Source organism: Equus caballus, chromosome 7, assembly GCF_041296265.1.
Source record: "Equus caballus isolate H_3958 breed thoroughbred chromosome 7, TB-T2T, whole genome shotgun sequence".
NCBI classification, from domain to species: Eukaryota; Metazoa; Chordata; class Mammalia; order Perissodactyla; family Equidae; genus Equus; species Equus caballus.
The window spans coordinates 73,412,052-73,431,278 of record NC_091690.1 but is presented as its reverse complement, the minus strand read 5'-3'; the positions used below and the strand labels follow the sequence as shown (position 1 = coordinate 73,431,278).

The following is a 19,227-nucleotide window of genomic DNA, read 5'->3' as shown; positions in this document are numbered from 1 at the left end:
TGCCCACATTCCCCTCTGTTATGAGCTTTAGACAAATTATTCCAAATACACTTTTTAAAAAATATCTCCCTCCTTTGGTCCAGGTGTTGTCCTGACTCCGGTCTGTGTGCTCTCAGGACCTGTGGCTCCTCCCTGTCAGCCCGCACTCCCCTCCTCTCCGTGTGCAGGGAACAATGAACAGAACCCTCCCCTTCTGTGGAGAAGCTACCTGCAGCTGGCTTTCCTACTCTGTTCCCCCAGAAACCTGCTAAAGGCGGGAGGTCAGCCATGCTCCCAGACCACAACGCCTCTGGCGAAAGTGGCCAAAAGTGGCCCGAGTAAGGAGCTGCCCCTGGACTGGGAGAAACTGTGAGTGATCTCTCGACCTGGTGGAGAAGCCAGAGCTTTTGGCTCGGCTGAGTGTGATGGCTTCAGCCTGGGCACATCCCGTGCAGGGACCTGAAACCACACCTGTGGGGTTGTTGGAAGACATGTTGGCTCCTTGGGGCAAGAGGTTTGTAAGCCAGGGTGGCTCCCACACCTGTCCGCTGTGAGTCTCAGTCTGGCCCCCCGAGTTGTCCCCTGGAGGGCCACATAAAATGGCTCCTGGACAGCCATGTGGCTGGTGGCACTGACTGCTCCAAGGACCCCACAGCAGAGGAAGACCTGCCACTGACCTGGTGGCAGCTGCTCCCACCCTATATGCTTCTCAGGGAATCTAGGCCACGTGGGCCTACGGTAGTCCTGAGAGCCCGCATATCCAGCTGGGCTTCAGAATCCCCCCTGGTGGGCGCTGCACCAGGCTGTCTCCCCTCCTTGACCCTGAGTCTCTTTAGGGCGGGGCAGTATCGGACTTGCCTCTTATCCCCACAGCCCAGCACAGGGCTTGGCTGAGTTAGCAACAAGAGCATGTTAAATGGGTGGGTGGAGAGACGGACGGGTGGATGGGTGGATAGGTGGACAGGTGGGTAGGTGGATAGGTTGGCCATTAGGGTTGAGAAGGAAGCAAACGAAAGGGTGAATGATGATGAAGAGACTGTGAGTATCCACAGGCCCGAGGGCACGACCTGAGGTGTTGCCCCCAGGTGGTCAGGTACAACGTCCTTGGACACTTCTCGACAGGCAAAGCACTCTACTACACACAGCCTCGCAGACTCCAAGAGGAAGGGGCCCTTGGGGGCCTGGCCTGTGATCAGCTGAGAGCAGAACTCCAAGCTGTGGGGCCAGGACCAGCCAGACCGACCCAGAGGAGGTGGGGACAGACTCCACCCCTCTACCGACAAGCAGGGCTCAGCGGGCCTGGCTCCCCAACCTGCCCCAGCACTGAGGGCCAGTGCTGCGGGGAAGGTAGTGGCAACAGAGCATCCTTAGAGCCCATGCGAGGGATCTGCCCCTCCTGAGGCCTGCCTCCCCAGCATGTGGGTTCCTTCAGACCTTCTTCACGAGTGTATGCTCGGCACTCCTCAGGGATTCATAAATAAATGAAGACCTGGATTAACTAATTCTCATTAATTCCTTCATTTACTCATCGCTAGGCATCTATAAGATGTGGCTTATTGTTACTCCCACTTTACAGATGAGGAAACTGAGGCACAGAGACATGAAGTAATGTGTCCTTGACCCCTCAGCTGAGGTTTGCACTCAGGTAGTCCAGCACCACAGCCTGCAAGCTCAACCATCGGTGGCAAATGAGGCCACAGCGGGGATCTGAGGGCTACACTGAGGGCTGCCTCCTCACACTGGCCACCCCGACTCAGGATCTAGGCAGCTGTGGAATTGACGTTCGGTCCAAGAGGGAATGTGATCACAGCTCTGACGGCTACTGTGACCACAGAAGGGAGAGAGGAACAGATGCAAAGGACTCCCCTCCCAGTAGAGCATTTGCAGGAAAAGGACTAGGTGCCAATAAGGTGGGAGCAAGGGGGCCCCTCATAGACCTCCAGGCCTTGTTCTAGCCACCTCCTCCAGGAGGCCTCCTGGCTGACCCCTGCCTGCCTACCACAGGGGACCCAGGTCATGCTGAGTCAGGGCCAGGCTCAGAAAAGGAGAAGTAGTGTCATGTAGGAAAACCCCAGGGGAAGGGACAGTGCCCACAGAATGGTCCCACCGAGCCCAAGTTCTGGCCACTCAGCGCCTGGACCTCTAAGAGTGGCCCCAGCTCCAATCTGCAGCTGAGGCCCAGCTGGGATGTTTCCCACCAACCTCTGACCTACGAGACCAGAAGACTGGCCCCAACCCGGAGCCCCAACTCTGAACATGTGCTCCGTAGCCCCACCTCCAAGCCTCTGCTCACACCGCTCCCTCCGCACTGCCCTCTCCCTACCACCCCAGCCCATGGAAAGCCTATTGCACCTCAAAACACGGCTCACTGGCCTGTCCTCCAGGCAGCCTCCAAGATGCCCACACAGAGCTGCTCTCCCCCTGCCCCACCCCTGGCTCCCCGCTCCTTCTGCCCCGTTCTCCTCCAGCCAAGCGACACGTGGACCCTTCTGCTCTCCCCACTATGCCCACAGCAAGACCAGGTACTCCCGGGCAGGGGCTGAGGCACCCCAGCCTGGGTCCTCGGCCTAAGAAGGGCTATGGTACCGGATTAGGGCAGATACACAAGCCAACATTAAATCTAGGAGTTGGGGGCCATGGCAGGGTCCCGAGTCAGGATGAGTAAGAGTACAGTGACCGTCTAATCCACCGTACAAACAAGAATGTTTCTGAAAGTTAAAGAGGCACTATTAACAATGACTTGAGGGCAACAAGTGTAAATAGAGCCAGTCCCGAGCTAAACGTGACATGTGGTCACTCTAGTTAAGAGATGGAGCTTTGGAGCCAGGCAGACCTGGGCTCGAATCCCAGCTCAACTGCTCATCAGCCTGCGACCTCATAGAGCAGGTCCTTTCGCTCCGAGCCCCACTGTCCCCTCTGATCTGCTTCCAGGCTGACTGATAACTCGATAAGGAGAGCCACTCTGCATGTCCTCAGCACAGCTCTCTCACTAAGGCTCTGGCTGAAGGAGGCTCAGGCTCCACAAGCTGAGCCAGGCACCTGCTTCAAAGCCTCCTCCTCCTCCAGGGTGGCCACCGGCTCATCCTCCATATCTTTCTGTCCACATCAATCTCTGGCCAAAGGAACTAGAACTCACCATGAGGGCAGGGGGACCACAAAGTGGGGCAGCCGGAATATCTCAGACTGGCCTTGAACCCATCCCAACACACATTCTAGCCACCCCTGACTGAGCTGCATTCCAGAAAGGCATTCTCTCAGGCCTTTGCATACGCTGTTCCTTTCACCTGGAACTCTTCCCTGTCTGGCCACCTCCTACTCTTCCTTCAAAAGGTCCAAATCACACATCCTCCCCCTCCACTTTGTGCTTTCCCTCACGCCCTAGGCTGGGCTGGGGCCTCCTGGGGACTCCTCCAGCCTTCACACTTCTGATCTCTCAGTCCAGTTATGTCTGTCAATGTTTACTTCACTAAACTGACCTCAGAGGACCAAGGACCCAGGCCAACACCCTGTCCTGGAGTCAGGACCTTCCCACAAAAGTGTCACACAGGCCGGCCTTAGAGGGACCTGGCCAAATCCCCACCCCTGGACTCTCATTCACCAGCGGGGCCGACAGGCGGGGTCAGGCCCAATGATCTGGACATATCCATCTCCGGCCCCTTCCCATAGGGAAAACTTTCCCAGCCGCTCACTTCCTCATTCTTGCCCTGGCCTGGCCCTCAGTCCTACACTTCTTGCTTCCTCCGTGGCTGCCCCAGCCCTTCCTTCACATCATGAGACCCGAAGGTCAGCCCCTCCAGCACTCCCTGCTCTGTTCTGTTTACTTCTGCCCAGGCCGCAGCACAGAAGCCCTCCATGGGGTTTCAGTTGCTTAGATGTGATGTCTGCAGAATGCCTCTCAGCTTTTGCACATGCTGGGAGCCCCCTCAGGCCAATCCCTCTCTGTGCCACAGCATCATCCAACACAGAGAGGGCTTCAGCGAGTGTGTGTTGAATGACTGAATGACCACAACCCTACTCATGTCCTGATCACTAGAGAAGGTCAGCAGCTCACCCACCCCTCCATAGAGCAGCGCCCGATTAACCAGGTATCCACCCTGACAACCAATGCCTCACCCAGCTCTTAGCACTTCTCCGTGAAATAACAACTAGCACTTGCTGAGTACCCACTATGTGCCACGCATTCTGCTGGGGGCCTTTTTTCATTTAATCCCCACAATGACCTGGATCATCAACTCCACTGTGCTCAGGACACGCCTCCTCCTCCAGGAAGTCCACCCAACTGCTCCCTCTTCTAAGCTTACACATACTGTTGGGTCCTTCATGGCACATCTACCACCAGGCCGACACTGAGCTTCCCCACAGGCCAGCCCTGCTGTCGTGGGCAGGAGGAGACAGAGGCCTGGGTCTCCCAGGGCAGCTCTGTGCACTTCCGAGGCCTGGCCCTGTGCCGGCTGGTGAGGGCAGCAGGGGCAGGAAGTTCAGCCCTCAGGGAGCTCAGGACTGTACTGAGCCCCTCTCCCCCATCCCGGGTGCCCAGCCCAGGGCTGGCCCGGCAGGAAGAGAAGGTGCAGGTGTCTGCTGGGCCCTACGGAAAGGTGAGCCAGGGGTGCAGGCCAGGGCCAGGTGCACGGACAGGACCTGGTGAGAGGCACCTCTATGTCCCCAGGGACCTGAGCACACGCTGTTGAGCTCATTAGGGACCCACAGTAATCAGGCAGAGGGGAGGCCAGCCCAGCCCCCCAACAACACAGGCACCCACTGCACCCCAGCCTGGGAAGGAGGAGTGGGAACCACACTGATGAAGTGCCAGCCCTCAGCAGGTCTCCCTGTCACTCTGGACTCAGGGGACAGGCAAGGCAGTCAGCTGGGAGCTTCCCAGAGCCACTGCACCCTGTAACTTGACCCTGAGAGAAAGCACACCTAAGCCTCCTGAGGCGTCCTCAGGGGGGTGGGGGAGCCAGAATGGAGCAGATCAGCACTGGGTCCCTGAAGGGCAGAGATCCCACGGAGGAGCAGTCTGTGCGGCCCAGCAAACAGGCACGGTGGATCCCAGTGGACAGGACAGGGGCTCATGCGGAGATGGAGACCTGGGAACCCAGGGCAGGGGAAGGGAAGAGAGAAAAGGAGAAAAGGAGCAGGGGAAAAACAGAAAACGTGGAGAAAGTGAAAGAAGAGAGAAAATTCTGAGAGCAAAAAAGGGAGTAAGGAGAAAAGCACCACAGAAAACCCAGCCAGAGATGACAGACAGACAGACAGACAGAGATTCCTACCCTCCCAGGCCCTCAGAAGGAGCCCATCTCCTCCTTCCCGCCCCCCTGACAGCCCAGCCCAGGGCTGCCCCTGCTCACCCTCAAGCCGCCCGTGGCTCTGGCCAGGCGGCCCAGCGAGTGCTCCGGCGCTGCGTGCTGCCGCGCAGCCTGTGGCCGACCTGGCTGGGCTCGCAGACAGCCTGGCCCCTGTTCCCGGGGTGTGTCTGAGGACTGTCTGGGTCCAGGTAGGCTCTGCGTGCCTGTGATTCGTGTCCCTGCGTGTCTGTGATCACTTGTCTGCGTGTGTGTTTCTGTGTACAACTGTGGATCTGTCTGGGAGAGAGTGAGTGAGAGTGTGTGTGTGCGTGTGTGTGTGCGTGTCTCTCCCCCTGCATCCAGTTCTGGTCTCCCCTGGCTTCCTGCTCTCCGCCTCCCCCACCCCCTGCAGCCCGGGCCAACACACACTTCCTGAAAACACTGACTGAGAGAGAAAAGTCACCCAGAATCCCCTGGGGCAGACACTTCCTCCCCGCCCCCAGGCCGCCCCCCCACTCCAAGCTGGAATGGGACAAGCCACCCCAGTGCCGTCTAGCAGAGCCTTACAGAGTGGACGCCCAGGAAGCCCTGGCCCTGGCTGGCCCCTCCCCACCCTCACAAGGAGGCTGGGAAAAAGGCTCTTTGAAGAGAGCAAGTTCTGCCCTGACAACAAGTGATCAGCCTTCAGGAAGTCCAGGGATTGGCTGGGCTTCAGGGCAGTCAAGGGTATGGATGGGAGTCCCCACAGTCTGCCTCCAGCTGGCAGCTGCCCGCTCTGGGCAAATACTCTCTCTGCCCCAGGTATTGCCAGGCATCCAGGCATCGGAGAAGGAAACTGAGGCCCACAGCAGTCTGAGAGAGGCTCTGCAGAGTGACCCTGGAAATGATCCCTCTGCCACTCTCGGGGAAGCCGGCTCAGAGGTTCACATCTATGATACGTGGAGCTGAGTAGACTGGGCCCCAGGCCAGAAGGCAGGGTCTGAACACGGGCTTCCCCTCTGCAGGGCTGCGTGACTCTGAGCAAGTTTCTCAGCATCTCTGCACTCATCAGCAAGTTCTCTACTACATGCTTAAATAATGGTGGAGGTGCAGACCCTTTAAGGGGGAAGTGGTGTCCTCCCAGGCCCAGCAGAATGGTGAGCGTGGTTTTAAGAGGCCTCACCCAGCTGCGACAGGAAGGAGGGGACCCAGCCCTCTCTGTGAAGTCCTCTCTCTTTCCAAGATGTCTGGGGCAGCACGGGTTGGTAATGGGAAGGGATCTGGGGTGCTGAGCTCAGGGCCCTTTAACCCTACTGTCCAGTCCAATGTGTGCTGAGGGCACCCAGTGGGTGCTCAGTCAGCATGGGCAGCACATACACTCAGCGCCTGGCAGCAGGGACGCTCCTGCAGCTGCATCTATTCACTCAGACAACGTACACTTTCTGCGGGCCTATTAGGCACCCGGCACTGCTCCAGACGTTGGGGATTCAGCGGTCAACAAAATCCACAAGGATCTCAGCCCTAATGGAGCTGACGTTCTAGTGGGTTCATCTTCTTGGCAGCACAGGCACACACAGGCACACAAACTGGCTCACACCTAAGAGCGCACAAATACACACACCAATTCACATCACCCACAGCACATACTCACAAATGGACTGGGGCTGTTGGAGTCCCCACTGGGCCAGGACATGTGGGCACACGTGTGTGTGCACACAGGCCCTGATGAACAGGCATACACACCACACACATCACCACTGGAACTGCATAAATCCCCACATGGGTGTACATATTAGGATCACACGTCACCTCCCTTAGGACCTGTGCAGACGTGTGAATACACAGACACGCTACTACCCTGACAGCTTGCACAAACACACACAAACTGGCCAGGTGTGCCCTCACATGGAGTCACTCCCTCAAGAGTACACACAGGTACACACAGCAGAGAATCCCAAATTCTGCTGGAGAGCCTGGTGATGGTCTGGAGCCGGACAGAAATGCTCACTCAGTCACCACATGATCTGGTGTAGGAGGCCCTAAAATTGAGAGTGAGAGTCACTAGAGGGTGCAAGAGAGGACAGGAATCTCAGAAAACGGGGACTCCTGTGAGGGGGGCAGGCGCAGGCCAGGCTGAGCAGTCCTCCACTGTGTACCAGGGAGCCTGGGGTCACAGGAAGGGGCTGTGAGGGGACAGGGTAGCTAGTCAGGTTCCAGCCTGGCCCCCACCTGCCTGGCCTTCACCTATTACACACAGATGAGGCTCCATCTGCCACGAGCTTTCCTACCACTGAGCTTTAAAGACTCTGGACACCCCGGGAGCCCAGGGTGATAGGACAGCAGATGCCCACAATCCCAAATGTCAAAGTGGCCAGGACACAGGAGGCCAGGCTGGGCAGCTCACCTTCCACTACGCTCTGCCCTAAGGAATAGTCCCAAACTGTAATGAAGAATTGTCTATAAGTTCTCTCAGCATGGAATGAGTTTTGGGTCCTCTAGCTACAAGGGGCAGACTCCTGACCATGGGAACCTGGCCTCCCCTAGAAGTTGGCCAAGTGGTAAAGTTCAGACTGGGACTCTGAGAGTGGGGGCCAGGACCCTGGGGTGTGGACAGAACCCTTGCTCTAGCCAACAAGTCTCCTGAACTCAGACGTTAGCACCAGGAGGGCCAAGGAGGGCACCTGATGGGGTAATAGGCCCAGAGCAGCTCTTAGTCGGAGTCACAGCTAGCTGGGCCTGCCCCAGATATCCAGTCTCCTGGAACCCAGGCCTCCATTCCCCTACTGGGGGCTTTCGTGAGCTCCTTATGGACAAGGCCCTGCCTCCTGCCTTTGTTCACCCACTCCCACGCCCCTAGAGACAGACAGACAGACAGACACATACACACACACTCTCTCTCTCTCCATCCTGATGATGGAGTCAAAGGAAATAGAAATTACTCCTGCATGCAGGAGAATGGCGACTAGAGGGCGCAATGGCACCAAGAAACTGCCAAGTAGGCTGCAAGACAGGCTCCCGGAGGGACCCCAATACTGCCCCCAAGTTGTGTGAACCTGGAAAGGCACAAACCCTTATTGTGTTTCCACCAATCAAACCTCAAAACACCACAGCCTTGGCTCGGCCTTCAAGGCCCCTTTACTTAATGCCCCTCTCTGGGCAGGGAAAACCTCCAGACCCTCCCACAGGGGCTCCCTGAGCGTTACTTGACATGGATCCAGCCAGTGCTCTCCTCCCTTCTCTGAACCTTAGTTTCTCTGCTTGAAAACAGGACACAAATCCCCCAGAAGGCCTGAGCAGGGAAGAAACGGGATTGTGTAAGCAGGGCACCCAGCATAGTGCACAGCACAGTCATGCACCACATAACGACATTTCGTCAGTGACAGACCACATATGCGACAGCAGTCTCATAAGATTAGCACCATAGAGCCTACGTGTGCAGTAGGCTGGACCATCCGGGTTTGCGTAAGTACACTCTATGATGTTCCCACAACGATGAAATTGCCTAACGACGCCTTTCTCAGAATACACCCCTATGGTTTGACACATGACTGTAGTAAGGACCAGGAGACCTCTCTCTGCACATCCCTCCCTCCTCCAAGAAGCCTTCCCAGATTAGACTGACTTGATCCAAGTTCTACAATAAATCTCCACTATACCCCTGAATACTTATCCAGCCCCAGCTGGGGATGTTCCCTCCCGGCTGGGCACGCCAGCCAATGGCAGGAAGGGCGGGCACACGTGAAGGAGGTTAAAATGGAATGTCCACAGAAGTAGGAGGAAACTCAAGGAGTACTAGGAGCCAGGAGGGGAGAAAAGAGTTCTGAGGAGGAGGAAGGGTGAATAGGATGTGGCCTGAGAAGTGTCCCCAGGAGCTGGTGACATTTGGCAGGAGCAGTGTGAAGGAAGAAGACAGGAGCACAGCAGCAGGCCCTGGGCAGTTTCTGCTCCCCCACAGTGAGCTCATCACCCTGGGCTCCCTGTCCTGGGCTCCCCATCCTGGCTCCCCGTCCTAGGGTCATTTCCGTCCTGGCTCCCCGTCCTGGGCTCCCCGTCCTAGGGTCATTTCCGTCCTGGATTTCCATCCTGGATCCCCATCCTGGGCTCCCCATCCTAGGGTCATTTCTGTCCTGGATCCCTGTCCTGGGCTCCCCATCCTAGGGTCATTTCCATCCTGGATTTCCGTGCTGGTTCCCCGTCCTGGGCTCCTGGTCCTAGGGTCATTTCCGTCCTGGGCTCCCCATCCTAGGCTCATCACCTGAAGCCCCATTTCCTCCAGATGCTACCTCCTGATGCCAGAATGTCCTCCCATCTCCCAGTATCTCACACTCACCAGGCCCCAAACTGAACTCCAGACTTCCTCTCAAACTCACTTCTGTCCCTGGGTCCCCAGATCAGTGATGGTACCACCATCCACCCAAAACGGAAACCTGGATACTGCTGTGTCTCCCCGTGCCTTCTCTGCTCGTGCCCAGGCTATCCCCAAGTCCCATGCACTCTAGGAGCCAGCTCTCGCTCCAGTCTGCCTCCTTCTCTGCAGTCGTGTTAGCACAGCCTACACGGGGGCCTCTCGCCTGGCCCTGTGCCCTCTCACTGGTCTCCCAGCCTCCTCCCCCATCAACCTCACCAGCAGCCAGAGTCATCCTTCTAGCAGTCAGCTTTCAGCCGATCACTCTGCTTAAAACCTTCCTCGCTGCCCCCCTGGCCTTCACAGCATGGCCCACCAGGACCATCTGCAAGCCTCACCAGCATTCAGTAGTCAGCCACACCGTCCGCTCAGAGTGCCCCAGACGGCGCTTTCCAGCTCTGAGCTTTGCATATGCTGTTCCCTCCACCGAGGCACCTTTCTTACCCCAGTGCCAGAGGCCACAAATGCCCCCTCCACCCTCTAGGGTCCTCTGCCATGTTCCTCCCACCCTGGATGGCATCCACTCACCTCACAAGCAGGCGGGAGGACCCAGTGCGGGGGGGCACAGGTGGAATGCTTAGCTCTGCCAAATGCCGCTTGGCGGGCAGTGGGGGCACCACAGGGTCCGGGGCAGCTGTGGACGGTGCGGAGAAGCAGGCAGGTGGAAGGCAGCTCCTCCGGGGTGGGATGGGTGGGGCAGGCAGTAGCCCCTCATCCTCTCCCGCTGTGGGTAGTGGCTCCGGTGGAGTCGTGGGCACAGGCGGTGAGCGGAAGACATGACGCTTCATGGGCACGGGCCGTGGGGTGGAGCGGGGTGCAGGGGCTGGGGGCGTGTGGGCACGGAGCAGGCCAGCCAGGATACGGCGGCGGTGGCCGGGGAGTAGCATGCCCATGTCCACCAGGCGGGCATCACTGAGGCCTTGGCACTCCGTGGCCCACAGCAGTCCGTGCTGCTCAAAGAGCCCAGTGTACTGCTCCAGGTGCAGAGCCCGCAGCCACTCAGCCACTGACAGAGCTGCATCCCCGGCCTCTGCCATGGTTCCTGCCAGCAGAGGCCAGCCAGCAGGACTCTGTCCCAACCTGGAACAGACAGATGGGCACAGGTGAGAGGCATGACCAACCAGGTGTAGCTCCTCAATGAGCAACCCTCTGTGGCTCTCCAATGCCATGCGGTCAAGCTCTGTCCTTGAACTTTCTCCCCTGTGCTTCACGTGCCAGGCAAGGCCAGGTACCGCCAGGTCTCTGAACACACACGCTTTTCCCTCTGCCTGAAACCTGACACTTCCACCCCCACCCTCCATCACACCCCTGTGGCTTCCTAGCAGCCAGCTCACATCTCCTCCAGGAAGCCCTCCAGGACCCCCAGAGTTGGTACCACCCCTAACCCCCATCCACAGCCTCAGCCACTGCTGCGAGGCTGGCAATGGCTGTGTGTGGCACACACACCCTCTACTGCCCTCTGCACAACCCAGGCAAGGGCCTGATTCCTTCTGAGGCACCAGTTCCCAGCTGAGGGCCAGGCCCAGGAGCTTAGCCAGTACACGTGGGACTGCAGGATACCAGGGCTGGACCCCCTGCAGGCCTAGTCTAGGGGCTGAGCCGCACCCCACCTCCATGCCCCTGGAGGAAGCGGAATGCTGGAGGAGGTAAGTCAACCCAGCATCACAAGCTTCTGGGGCTCTGGCCCTGTGAATGAGTCACCCCTCCCACCACCAAGGTGGGAAAGTAGGTAATGTATAAAAGGCCATTCATTCGTTTGTTCATTTGAAAGAGTCTCATACTGGGCCATGGAGACTCAGGTCCTACCCCCATGCTCCAGAGCTCCTGGCCCGGCAAGAGTCAGAAACGGACAACACAGAGAGACAGCGATTCACAGATCAAAAGAGAAAAGTCATCTGATCATCTCCACAGACACTAAAACTCAGTACCCAGCATACTTAAAAACCTTACCAAAATAGAAAAGGACTGATCCTTACTTAAAGTAAAAACCAGCACCACGCTTAATGGGAAAACAATAGAAAAACTTTCATTAAAGTGAGGAATGAGACAAGGATATCCATTTCTTTATGACTACTACTATTATTATTATTATTATTATTATTACTCACATTGCTCTGAAAGTTCTGGAGAACAAAAATAAACAAAAAGGTATAAAAATTAGGAAGGAAGATACAAACTACGAGAATATATGAATATGAATAATATGAATTTCGAGTTGGAAAATCCAAGAAACTCAACTGAGAAACTATTACAAACAATGAAAGAATTTAGTAAGATAGTTGGTTTCAAAATTAATATAACAGAAATCATTATTCATAAGCAACGACCAGGTAGAAACCAGGATGAAAGAACCCATTCACAACAGCAGCACAAAATACAAAAACACCAAGAATAAACTTAACAAGGGATGTGCAAGATCTATACGAAGTCAAATTTGGAGTGTTACTGAGGGGCAGAAAGAAGATCCAGACAAACAGAAAGACATAGCATGCTCCACATCACCAAGATATTAATTCTAAGTTAATTTATAAATATGCACAATCCTATTAAATACACACACAGAATTTTTTTGGGGAGCTAGACAAGCTGATTGGAAATTTCATGTGGAAAAATAAACAGGCAGGAAGAGCGAGGAAAATTCTGAAAGCAGGGGATGGTGGAAAGGAAGGGTAAAGAGTGAGAATCAGCCTCACCACGTTAAAATATATAAAGCCAGATTAATTAAAACAGTCATGCTACCAGCACTTAAACAGAACAGAAAATTAAAAAATAGACCCAAATACATATAAGAATTTGGTATACAACAAAAGTAACTCAAGCTGGTGGGGAAAAGACGGAGTATTAAGTTGTTGGGAGAGCTGTGGAACAATCTAGAAACAAATTAAGTTGGACCCTACCTCACACCTTACAACAGGATAAATTAGAGATGAATCAAAGATTTCATAATAAAAAATAAAACCCTGGAAGGATTTTAAAAATCATCTCAGAGAGGCAAAAGCGTTTTGGAAATGCTACAAACCCAGAAGGATAAAGAAAAGAGTGAGATATTCAACTGTATAAAAATCAAACATTCCTGGGGCTGGCCCCGTGGCCGAGTGGTTAAGTTCGGCTCCGCTGCAGGCGGCCCAGTGTTTCGTTGGTTCGAATCCTGGGTGCGGACATGGCACTGCTCGTCAGACCACGCTGAGGCAGCGTCCCACATACCGCAACTAGAAGAACCCACAGCGAGAAATATACAACTATGTACTGGGGGGATTTGGGGAGAAAAAGGAAAAAATAAAATCTTTAAAAAAAAAAAGAAAAAAATCAAACATTCCTGCATGATAAAAACAACACCATAAGCAAAGCCAAGAGGTAAAGGACAAACCAGGGCATGTCTGCCACTCATATGCCAAACATAGGGCTAATTTTCCTAAAAGTTGAAAAGCACCTAGAAATACAAAACAGATCAATAACCTAACGGAATTATGGGCAAAGGATACGAACAGAGAAGTTCACAGAAAGGGAAATATAAATGGCTCTCAAACATGTGAAAAGGAACTTAACCTCCCACACTAAGCGGTGAGAGGTGAGGCATTCCCCGGCAGCCAGCAGCAGGAGTGCCTCTCAAGGGCAGGGCCACAGCAGCTGGGACAGCCCCAGCGCTTCTGCTCTCCAACCCAGCCACCCTCAGTCACGTCTCCTGCAGTCTTACTGGCACACGCTGGAAATGACCATATAGAAGGTTATGGTTTTAGTGCTGCATATAAAAACAAAAGATTGGAAATAACCACAATATCCATAAATCGGAGAATGGTTAACTAAATTATGGTGTAGTCATACAATAGAATACTGAGCTGCCATAAAAAATGAGAAAACTTCTTACATATTGACATGTTGTCATGTGAGTAAAGAAAGGTGCCGAACAGTATATATAACACTCTGCCTTTTAGGTAGTGAAAAAAAAAACAAAGGGAGAGGAGAGATAGGTACGCATCTACTGGTCACTGCATAAAACATCTCTGAAAATATGCACAGGAGACAAGGTGGGGCTGGTTGCCTCTGAGGAGGAAAACTGAGGGCTGAGGGGACCGGGGGAGCAGAGGCAGTGCCAGATTTCACGGGGCCTGACGCTGACATAATTTGGATGCCCTCCTTACAAAAAATACAAGATTATCATTTTGCAATATATAGAAATATCAAATCATTATGTTGTTCACTCGAAACTAACATAAATGTTATATGTGAATTACATTGCAATAAAAAAATTTTAATTAAAAAAAAAGAGTATCTTACTTTTGTAAAAATTTATAAAAACACAAGACCATGTGTACACACTGCCCGGGCCCCTCTCTGGGCCCGGGAAGGATCCAGAAGCTCAAGTCCATCAGCTTCCTGGAAACCCACCCCTGGTTGGGAGGGACGCACTCCACTCCACAGGTGTTTCTATCACCCAGATTTTGAACTACGTGAATATTTTTTAAAAGGCTCCTGAGGAACAGAAAGGAAGATAAAAACAAACAAAAATACATTCTTGGGTAAGCCGGCTCTCAACATTGTAAAGACATCAGTTCTTCCAGTGTTAAGCTATAAGACAATCCCAGCTGGGGCCAGGCCTGTGTCCCAGTGGTTAAGTTTGCATGCTCTGCTTCGGTGGCCCAGGGTTTTGCAGGTTAGGATCCTGGGTGCGGACATGGCACCGCTCATCAGGCCATGCTGAGGCGGTGCCCCACATGCCACAACTAGAAGGACCCACAACTAAAAATATACAACTATGTACCGGGGGGCTTTGGGGAGAAAAAGGAAAAATAAAATCTTTAAAAAAAAAAAAGACAATCCCAACCAAAATGACCCCCCAGAATTTGTTTAGACAGGCAGATTCTGAAGTTCATAAAAATTAAAGATTTACTGTTAGGTGGAAAAGCAAGGTGCAGAACAGTGTTTTAGGATGTAAACATTGGGGTTAAAGAAAACGTACACACATACATACACACATGCACACATAAACACAGAGTGCCCCCGGGTGGGTTTACAGGAAACTGCCTTTTCCAAGAATTGGCAGCTGGGAGCACAAGAGAGGGAGGGTTACCTTTCACTATATTCTCTGTATCTTTTTAATTTTGGACGAATTTAAAATAAATAAACAAAATCTAAAAGATAACATGATCATCTGGGAATGAGAGAGACCATAACTCACCAGGCTCAGAAGGGAATCAAGTAAGCAGATACACCCCCACCCCAAGCCATGGTCCCCGCCCCGCCCCGTCCCATCCCTCCAAAGCCTCCGAGGAGGCTCTTCACAAGGTCCTGGGCCTCACCCTCTCTCTGCCGCTCAGCCTCAGTTTTCACAATGGAAAATGGGACCTCAGGTCTCACCTCCACCCACCTCAATGTCGGGGCTTAGTCTGCCCCACCCAGCCCAGCTCCGGCCCTCCCACCTCCTGACTCACCTCCTGATTCACCCGCTGGCCTGCCCAGGACCCGGGGTCCTCACAGAGGCAGCAGCTACGCTGAAGAGCTCCTCATCGTGGCCCGAGGTGGAAGCTGCAAGGACAGAGGTGAAGGAGAAAGTCCGTGAGGCAAGGCCACTTTGCGCAGAGGGACGCCAGGAGGAGGAGGGAAGCAGGGAAAGAGGAAGGAGGAGGAGGGGGACGCGGAAGAGGAAGAGAAGGAAGAGGAAGGAAGGGTTCAGGGAGCCTAACAGAAGCCTGTGATGTGGAGGTTAGACAGGAGAAAGGCCTTCCAGTGGGGGTGAGGAGGCAGACAGACAGGACTGCCCAGAGGTGGGGGCCACACAGGTGGTAAAGGGGAGTCAGGACTCCCCATTCTCTGGCCCTTCCCCAGGACCAGTGGCTGGGATTGTAGGGGCCTGGCCACGAAGCTGGATGGCCCCCAGGAATGACACGGGGAGCGGGCAGAGGTAGCTCCATGACTGAGGCAGTCCCCCCACAACACAGAGCCTGTCGGAGAGAGATGAGGGACCCTGAGGAGAAAGGACCCTCTCCACCCAGCCTGAGAGCCATGAGGTGGGCTGAGGGCTGAGCAGGGAACAGAGGCAAGGGCATGAGATCCCAGGGGCCCTGCACCTAAACACGTGTAGGAGCCCAAAGAGCGTGTTTCCAGGCAGGAGGAGAAGGAGCAGGCCATCCCTGAGAGCAGGCCACCAGCCAGCGCAGATGGCCTCAGCTCTGGGCAGGAGTGGGGAGAGATGGGCAGGCCTGGGGCAGGGCCAGCCCATAACAGCTGGGCTCTGCATGATGGCTTTACGGGGGTATTCGTGAACATTTTAAATTTACCTGTTACGTATTTATCTTAGGTAGACTCCACAGTTACTTCTTAGGATAGGACTAAAATAGGTATATGTTTTAAAAGTGAGTATTTTAAAAATAAATTTTAAGTAATTAGTACTTCAGAAAGAATTGGCAAAAAATAGTGGTGCTACTTAAACGGCAAATTTAAAAAACAAACTCTAGACAACACAAATAGTCCTTACTATATGCTAGGTACCTGAGCACCTTTTAAAAACTTATTTAATCCTCACAGCAACCTTATGAGGTACATACCTCATACTTCAAGATGAAGAAACTGAGGCAGAGAGGTTAAGTAACTCGCCCAAAGTCGCACAGCTAGGAAGGGGCAGTTTGAATCGAGCCTAGATCTGCTTTGTCCAATACAGTAACCAGTAACAGCCTCACATGGCTAGCGAACACGCAAGATGTGGGCGCACAATAGGAGGCGCTGCAGAAAACACACACTGGCTTCTGAAGACAATACAAAAAAGCAAGTATATAAAATATCTCAATTTTTTTTCTATTTATTACATAATGAAATTATAATATTTTAGATGCTTGCATGAAACATATTATTAAAATTGATTTCACCTGCTTCTTTTGAACGTGGCTACAGAAACACTTTCAAGCGCACTGTGGCTCACATCACGTTTCTCTTGGACAGTGCAGCTCTAGACTCTCGACCACTCTGCTCTCGTCCTCTCCAAAGCAATCGCGAGCACGAACAGCGGCCACAGGCCAGGCTCTGTTCTAAGGGTTCCACGGCCCCAAACACCCTGCTAGAATGACCAGGGCTAGGAAACAGGAAACCACTTCTGTCCTGGAGGAGGGTCCCGCCCTCTCCTGGGCCTCTCTCAAGTTCCTATTCCTGCACTAAAGGCTTCAGGCCAAGGTCAGACTTGGGGACTCCGCATTGACACCCCTCTAGGACAGATCTGCTGAAGGCCCTGGAAGCATGAGCCAGACCTCAGAGCTGGACCCGCCCTCCAGGCACCTCAGGCTGGTGGAGTGAGACACCACTCAGGCAGCAAAAATAGCCCCTGGGGCCTTCACCAAGCTGGGCTCAGGAAGGCTTCCTGGAGGAGGCAGCTCCTTGAAAAAAGAAGTTTGGAGCAGTGTCCTGCTGAGCCATGCTAGAGCCTGAGGCAAAGAAAGAATGGCAATGCTGAACCTCTTTATTTAAGATTTTGAGAGCCAGCCATAATGGCCTAGTGGTTAAAGTTCGCAGCACTCTGCTTCCGGGGCCCAGATTCAGTTCCCAGGTGCAGAACCACACCAATCATCTGTCAGCAGCCATTCGGTGGCAGCAGTGCACACAGAAGAACTAGAAGGACTTACAACTAGAATATACAACTATGCACGGGGGCTTTGGGGAGGAAACAAAAAATAAGTAAATAAATAATAAAATAAAATTTTGACATTTTGTTTATCTTGAGGAGTTTTTTTCGTTAATTTTGATTTTTCAAAAAATATTGCGGGGCTGGCCCGGTGGCACAGTGGTTAAGTGCACACGTTCTGCTTCAGCGGCCCAGGGTTCGCCAGTTCAGATCCCGGGTGCAGATGTGGCACCACTTGGCAAGCCACGCTGTGGTAGGCATCCCACATATAAAGCAGAGGAAGGTGGGCACGATGTTAGCTCAGGGCCAGTCTTCCTCAGCAAAAAGAGGAGGGTTGGCAGCAGGTGTTAGCTCAGGGCTAATCTTCCTCAAAAAATAAAAAAAAAGATGATAAAAATATATATATATTGCTTAGAGGCCAGTCCAGTGGCGTAGTGGTTAAGTTCGTACACTCCGCTTCAGGAGCCCAGGGTTTGCGGGTTTGGATCCCAGGCACAGACCCGCACACCACTCATCAAGCTATGCTGTGGCTGCATCCCACATACAAAATAGAGGAAGATGGGCACAGGTGTTAGCTCGGTGATAATCCCTCAAGCAAAAAGAGGAGGACTGGCAACAGATGTTAGCTCAGGGCCAATCTTCCTCACCAAAAAAAAAAAAAAAAAAAAAAGGTATAGAGAAAAAGAGCACGCACTTAAAAATATTATTTATCTTGATTACTGAGCTTTTTGGTGTTCCCTCCCATTATATTTTGCATCTGAGGCAAGTGGCTCACTTGCTCCAGGCCAATCCTGGCCCTGATTTGGAGGCTGAAGCCCTTCAGCTGCTATGAGATATCACTCAGTCTCTGCCCCCAGGGAAGCAGGGACCCGGCAGAGGGGAGTGTCATCCTGTTGCAACAGCATGGTCACAAGTTGGGGGATTCCCCTCCTCCACCCCAAGAGCTCAGCTCAGACTTTAGCACCCAACCACTCCACCTGCCCCTGCTTCTCCCATCTCCCCAGAGGGCCTCTCTGCTGTGCCAACTACGGTCCCACCCCTGCTCAAAGCCCTTCCACACTTCCCAGTGCCCTCAAGCCCAGCTCCTCAGCTGCCCCAGTCCTGATGTTTACAGATGAAGAAACGAATACCCACAGGGAGGAAGTGACTTGCCTAAGCTGTCCATGACATACCCCCAGCCCGAGCAAGGCTGGGCCGGCCCACAACTCCCACCATTTCACATTTTACACCAGGCACCAGCCTGGCACATGGAAGCCCCCGAAACTGTCTGCTGACAATGAGTAAATAAACCACATCCTCCCACCTTCAGGTATCGATTCCAGGCTGCTTCCTCCAGAAAGTCCTCCCTGACCACCCACTCAGGCTCCTAGGCCTCGGAGGCTGAGCCACACAGCTCAGCACTGATCTTGCTCTGTCTCTGGTTGTTCCATTTGTGAGGGTCCATCTCCACCCAACCCACAGCCTGCACGCCTTCTTGTCCTCCCTGCCATCCACAGTAGAGCCCAGGACCCGGCTGGGCTCACAAGGGCACTCACTCCAGAGGTAAGTAAGAGTTGTCTGGAATCTCTAATCCTTGCCAGCCAGTCCTTTGTCAGGTCTGGCCTGAGTCCCTCTGGCCGGAGCCAAAGCTTTTGCCCTTCTGTTCTCTAACAACCCTCAAGGGCAGAGTTTAAACCTGACTGCCCCTTCTCTGTTTCAGCCCAGCACCTCCTGCGTGCCATCCCTGCCCATCTGACTAGGGACACCAATTCTGCCAGTCCAGCAGCAAGGAGGTCCAGAGCCTCAGCCAAGGAGAGGCATACTCCCACTTCACTCCCTAAGTGCCCACCACGTGCCCAGCTCCAGCAGATTTCCACCTTGAAGTCGGCTGTCCTCATGACAACCCCAAGGCCTGGGACTTTCACCCTATTTCATGGAGGCTGTGTGAGGTGGGAACTTGCCCAGGTCACTTGCTAGAGCCAAAGGGGCCTTCA

General features: G+C 53.6%; 1 protein-coding gene across 13 annotated transcripts in view; it reads right to left on the bottom strand.

The window, feature by feature from the left end:
* The window catches only part of ARAP1 (ArfGAP with RhoGAP domain, ankyrin repeat and PH domain 1), a 62,572-nt gene that overhangs the window by 30,100 nt on the left and 13,245 nt on the right, over positions 1 to 19,227 (bottom strand). For 4 of the 13 annotated variants that reach the window (XM_023645803.2, XM_023645801.2, XM_023645802.2 and 1 more), the window contains exons 2-3: positions 15,078 to 15,171; positions 10,177 to 10,728 (exon numbers count right to left, since the gene is read on the bottom strand). In XM_023645803.2, the coding sequence (XP_023501571.1) occupies positions 10,177 to 10,685 (509 nt within the window). In that variant the 5' untranslated portion in view covers positions 10,686 to 10,728; positions 15,078 to 15,171. Of the gene's footprint in view, positions 1 to 4,899; positions 5,067 to 5,327; positions 5,730 to 10,176; positions 10,729 to 15,077; positions 15,172 to 19,227 lie in introns of those variants that run through there. The other 9 variants (XM_023645804.2, XM_070274432.1, XM_070274433.1 and 6 more) reach the window with 7 other exon arrangements.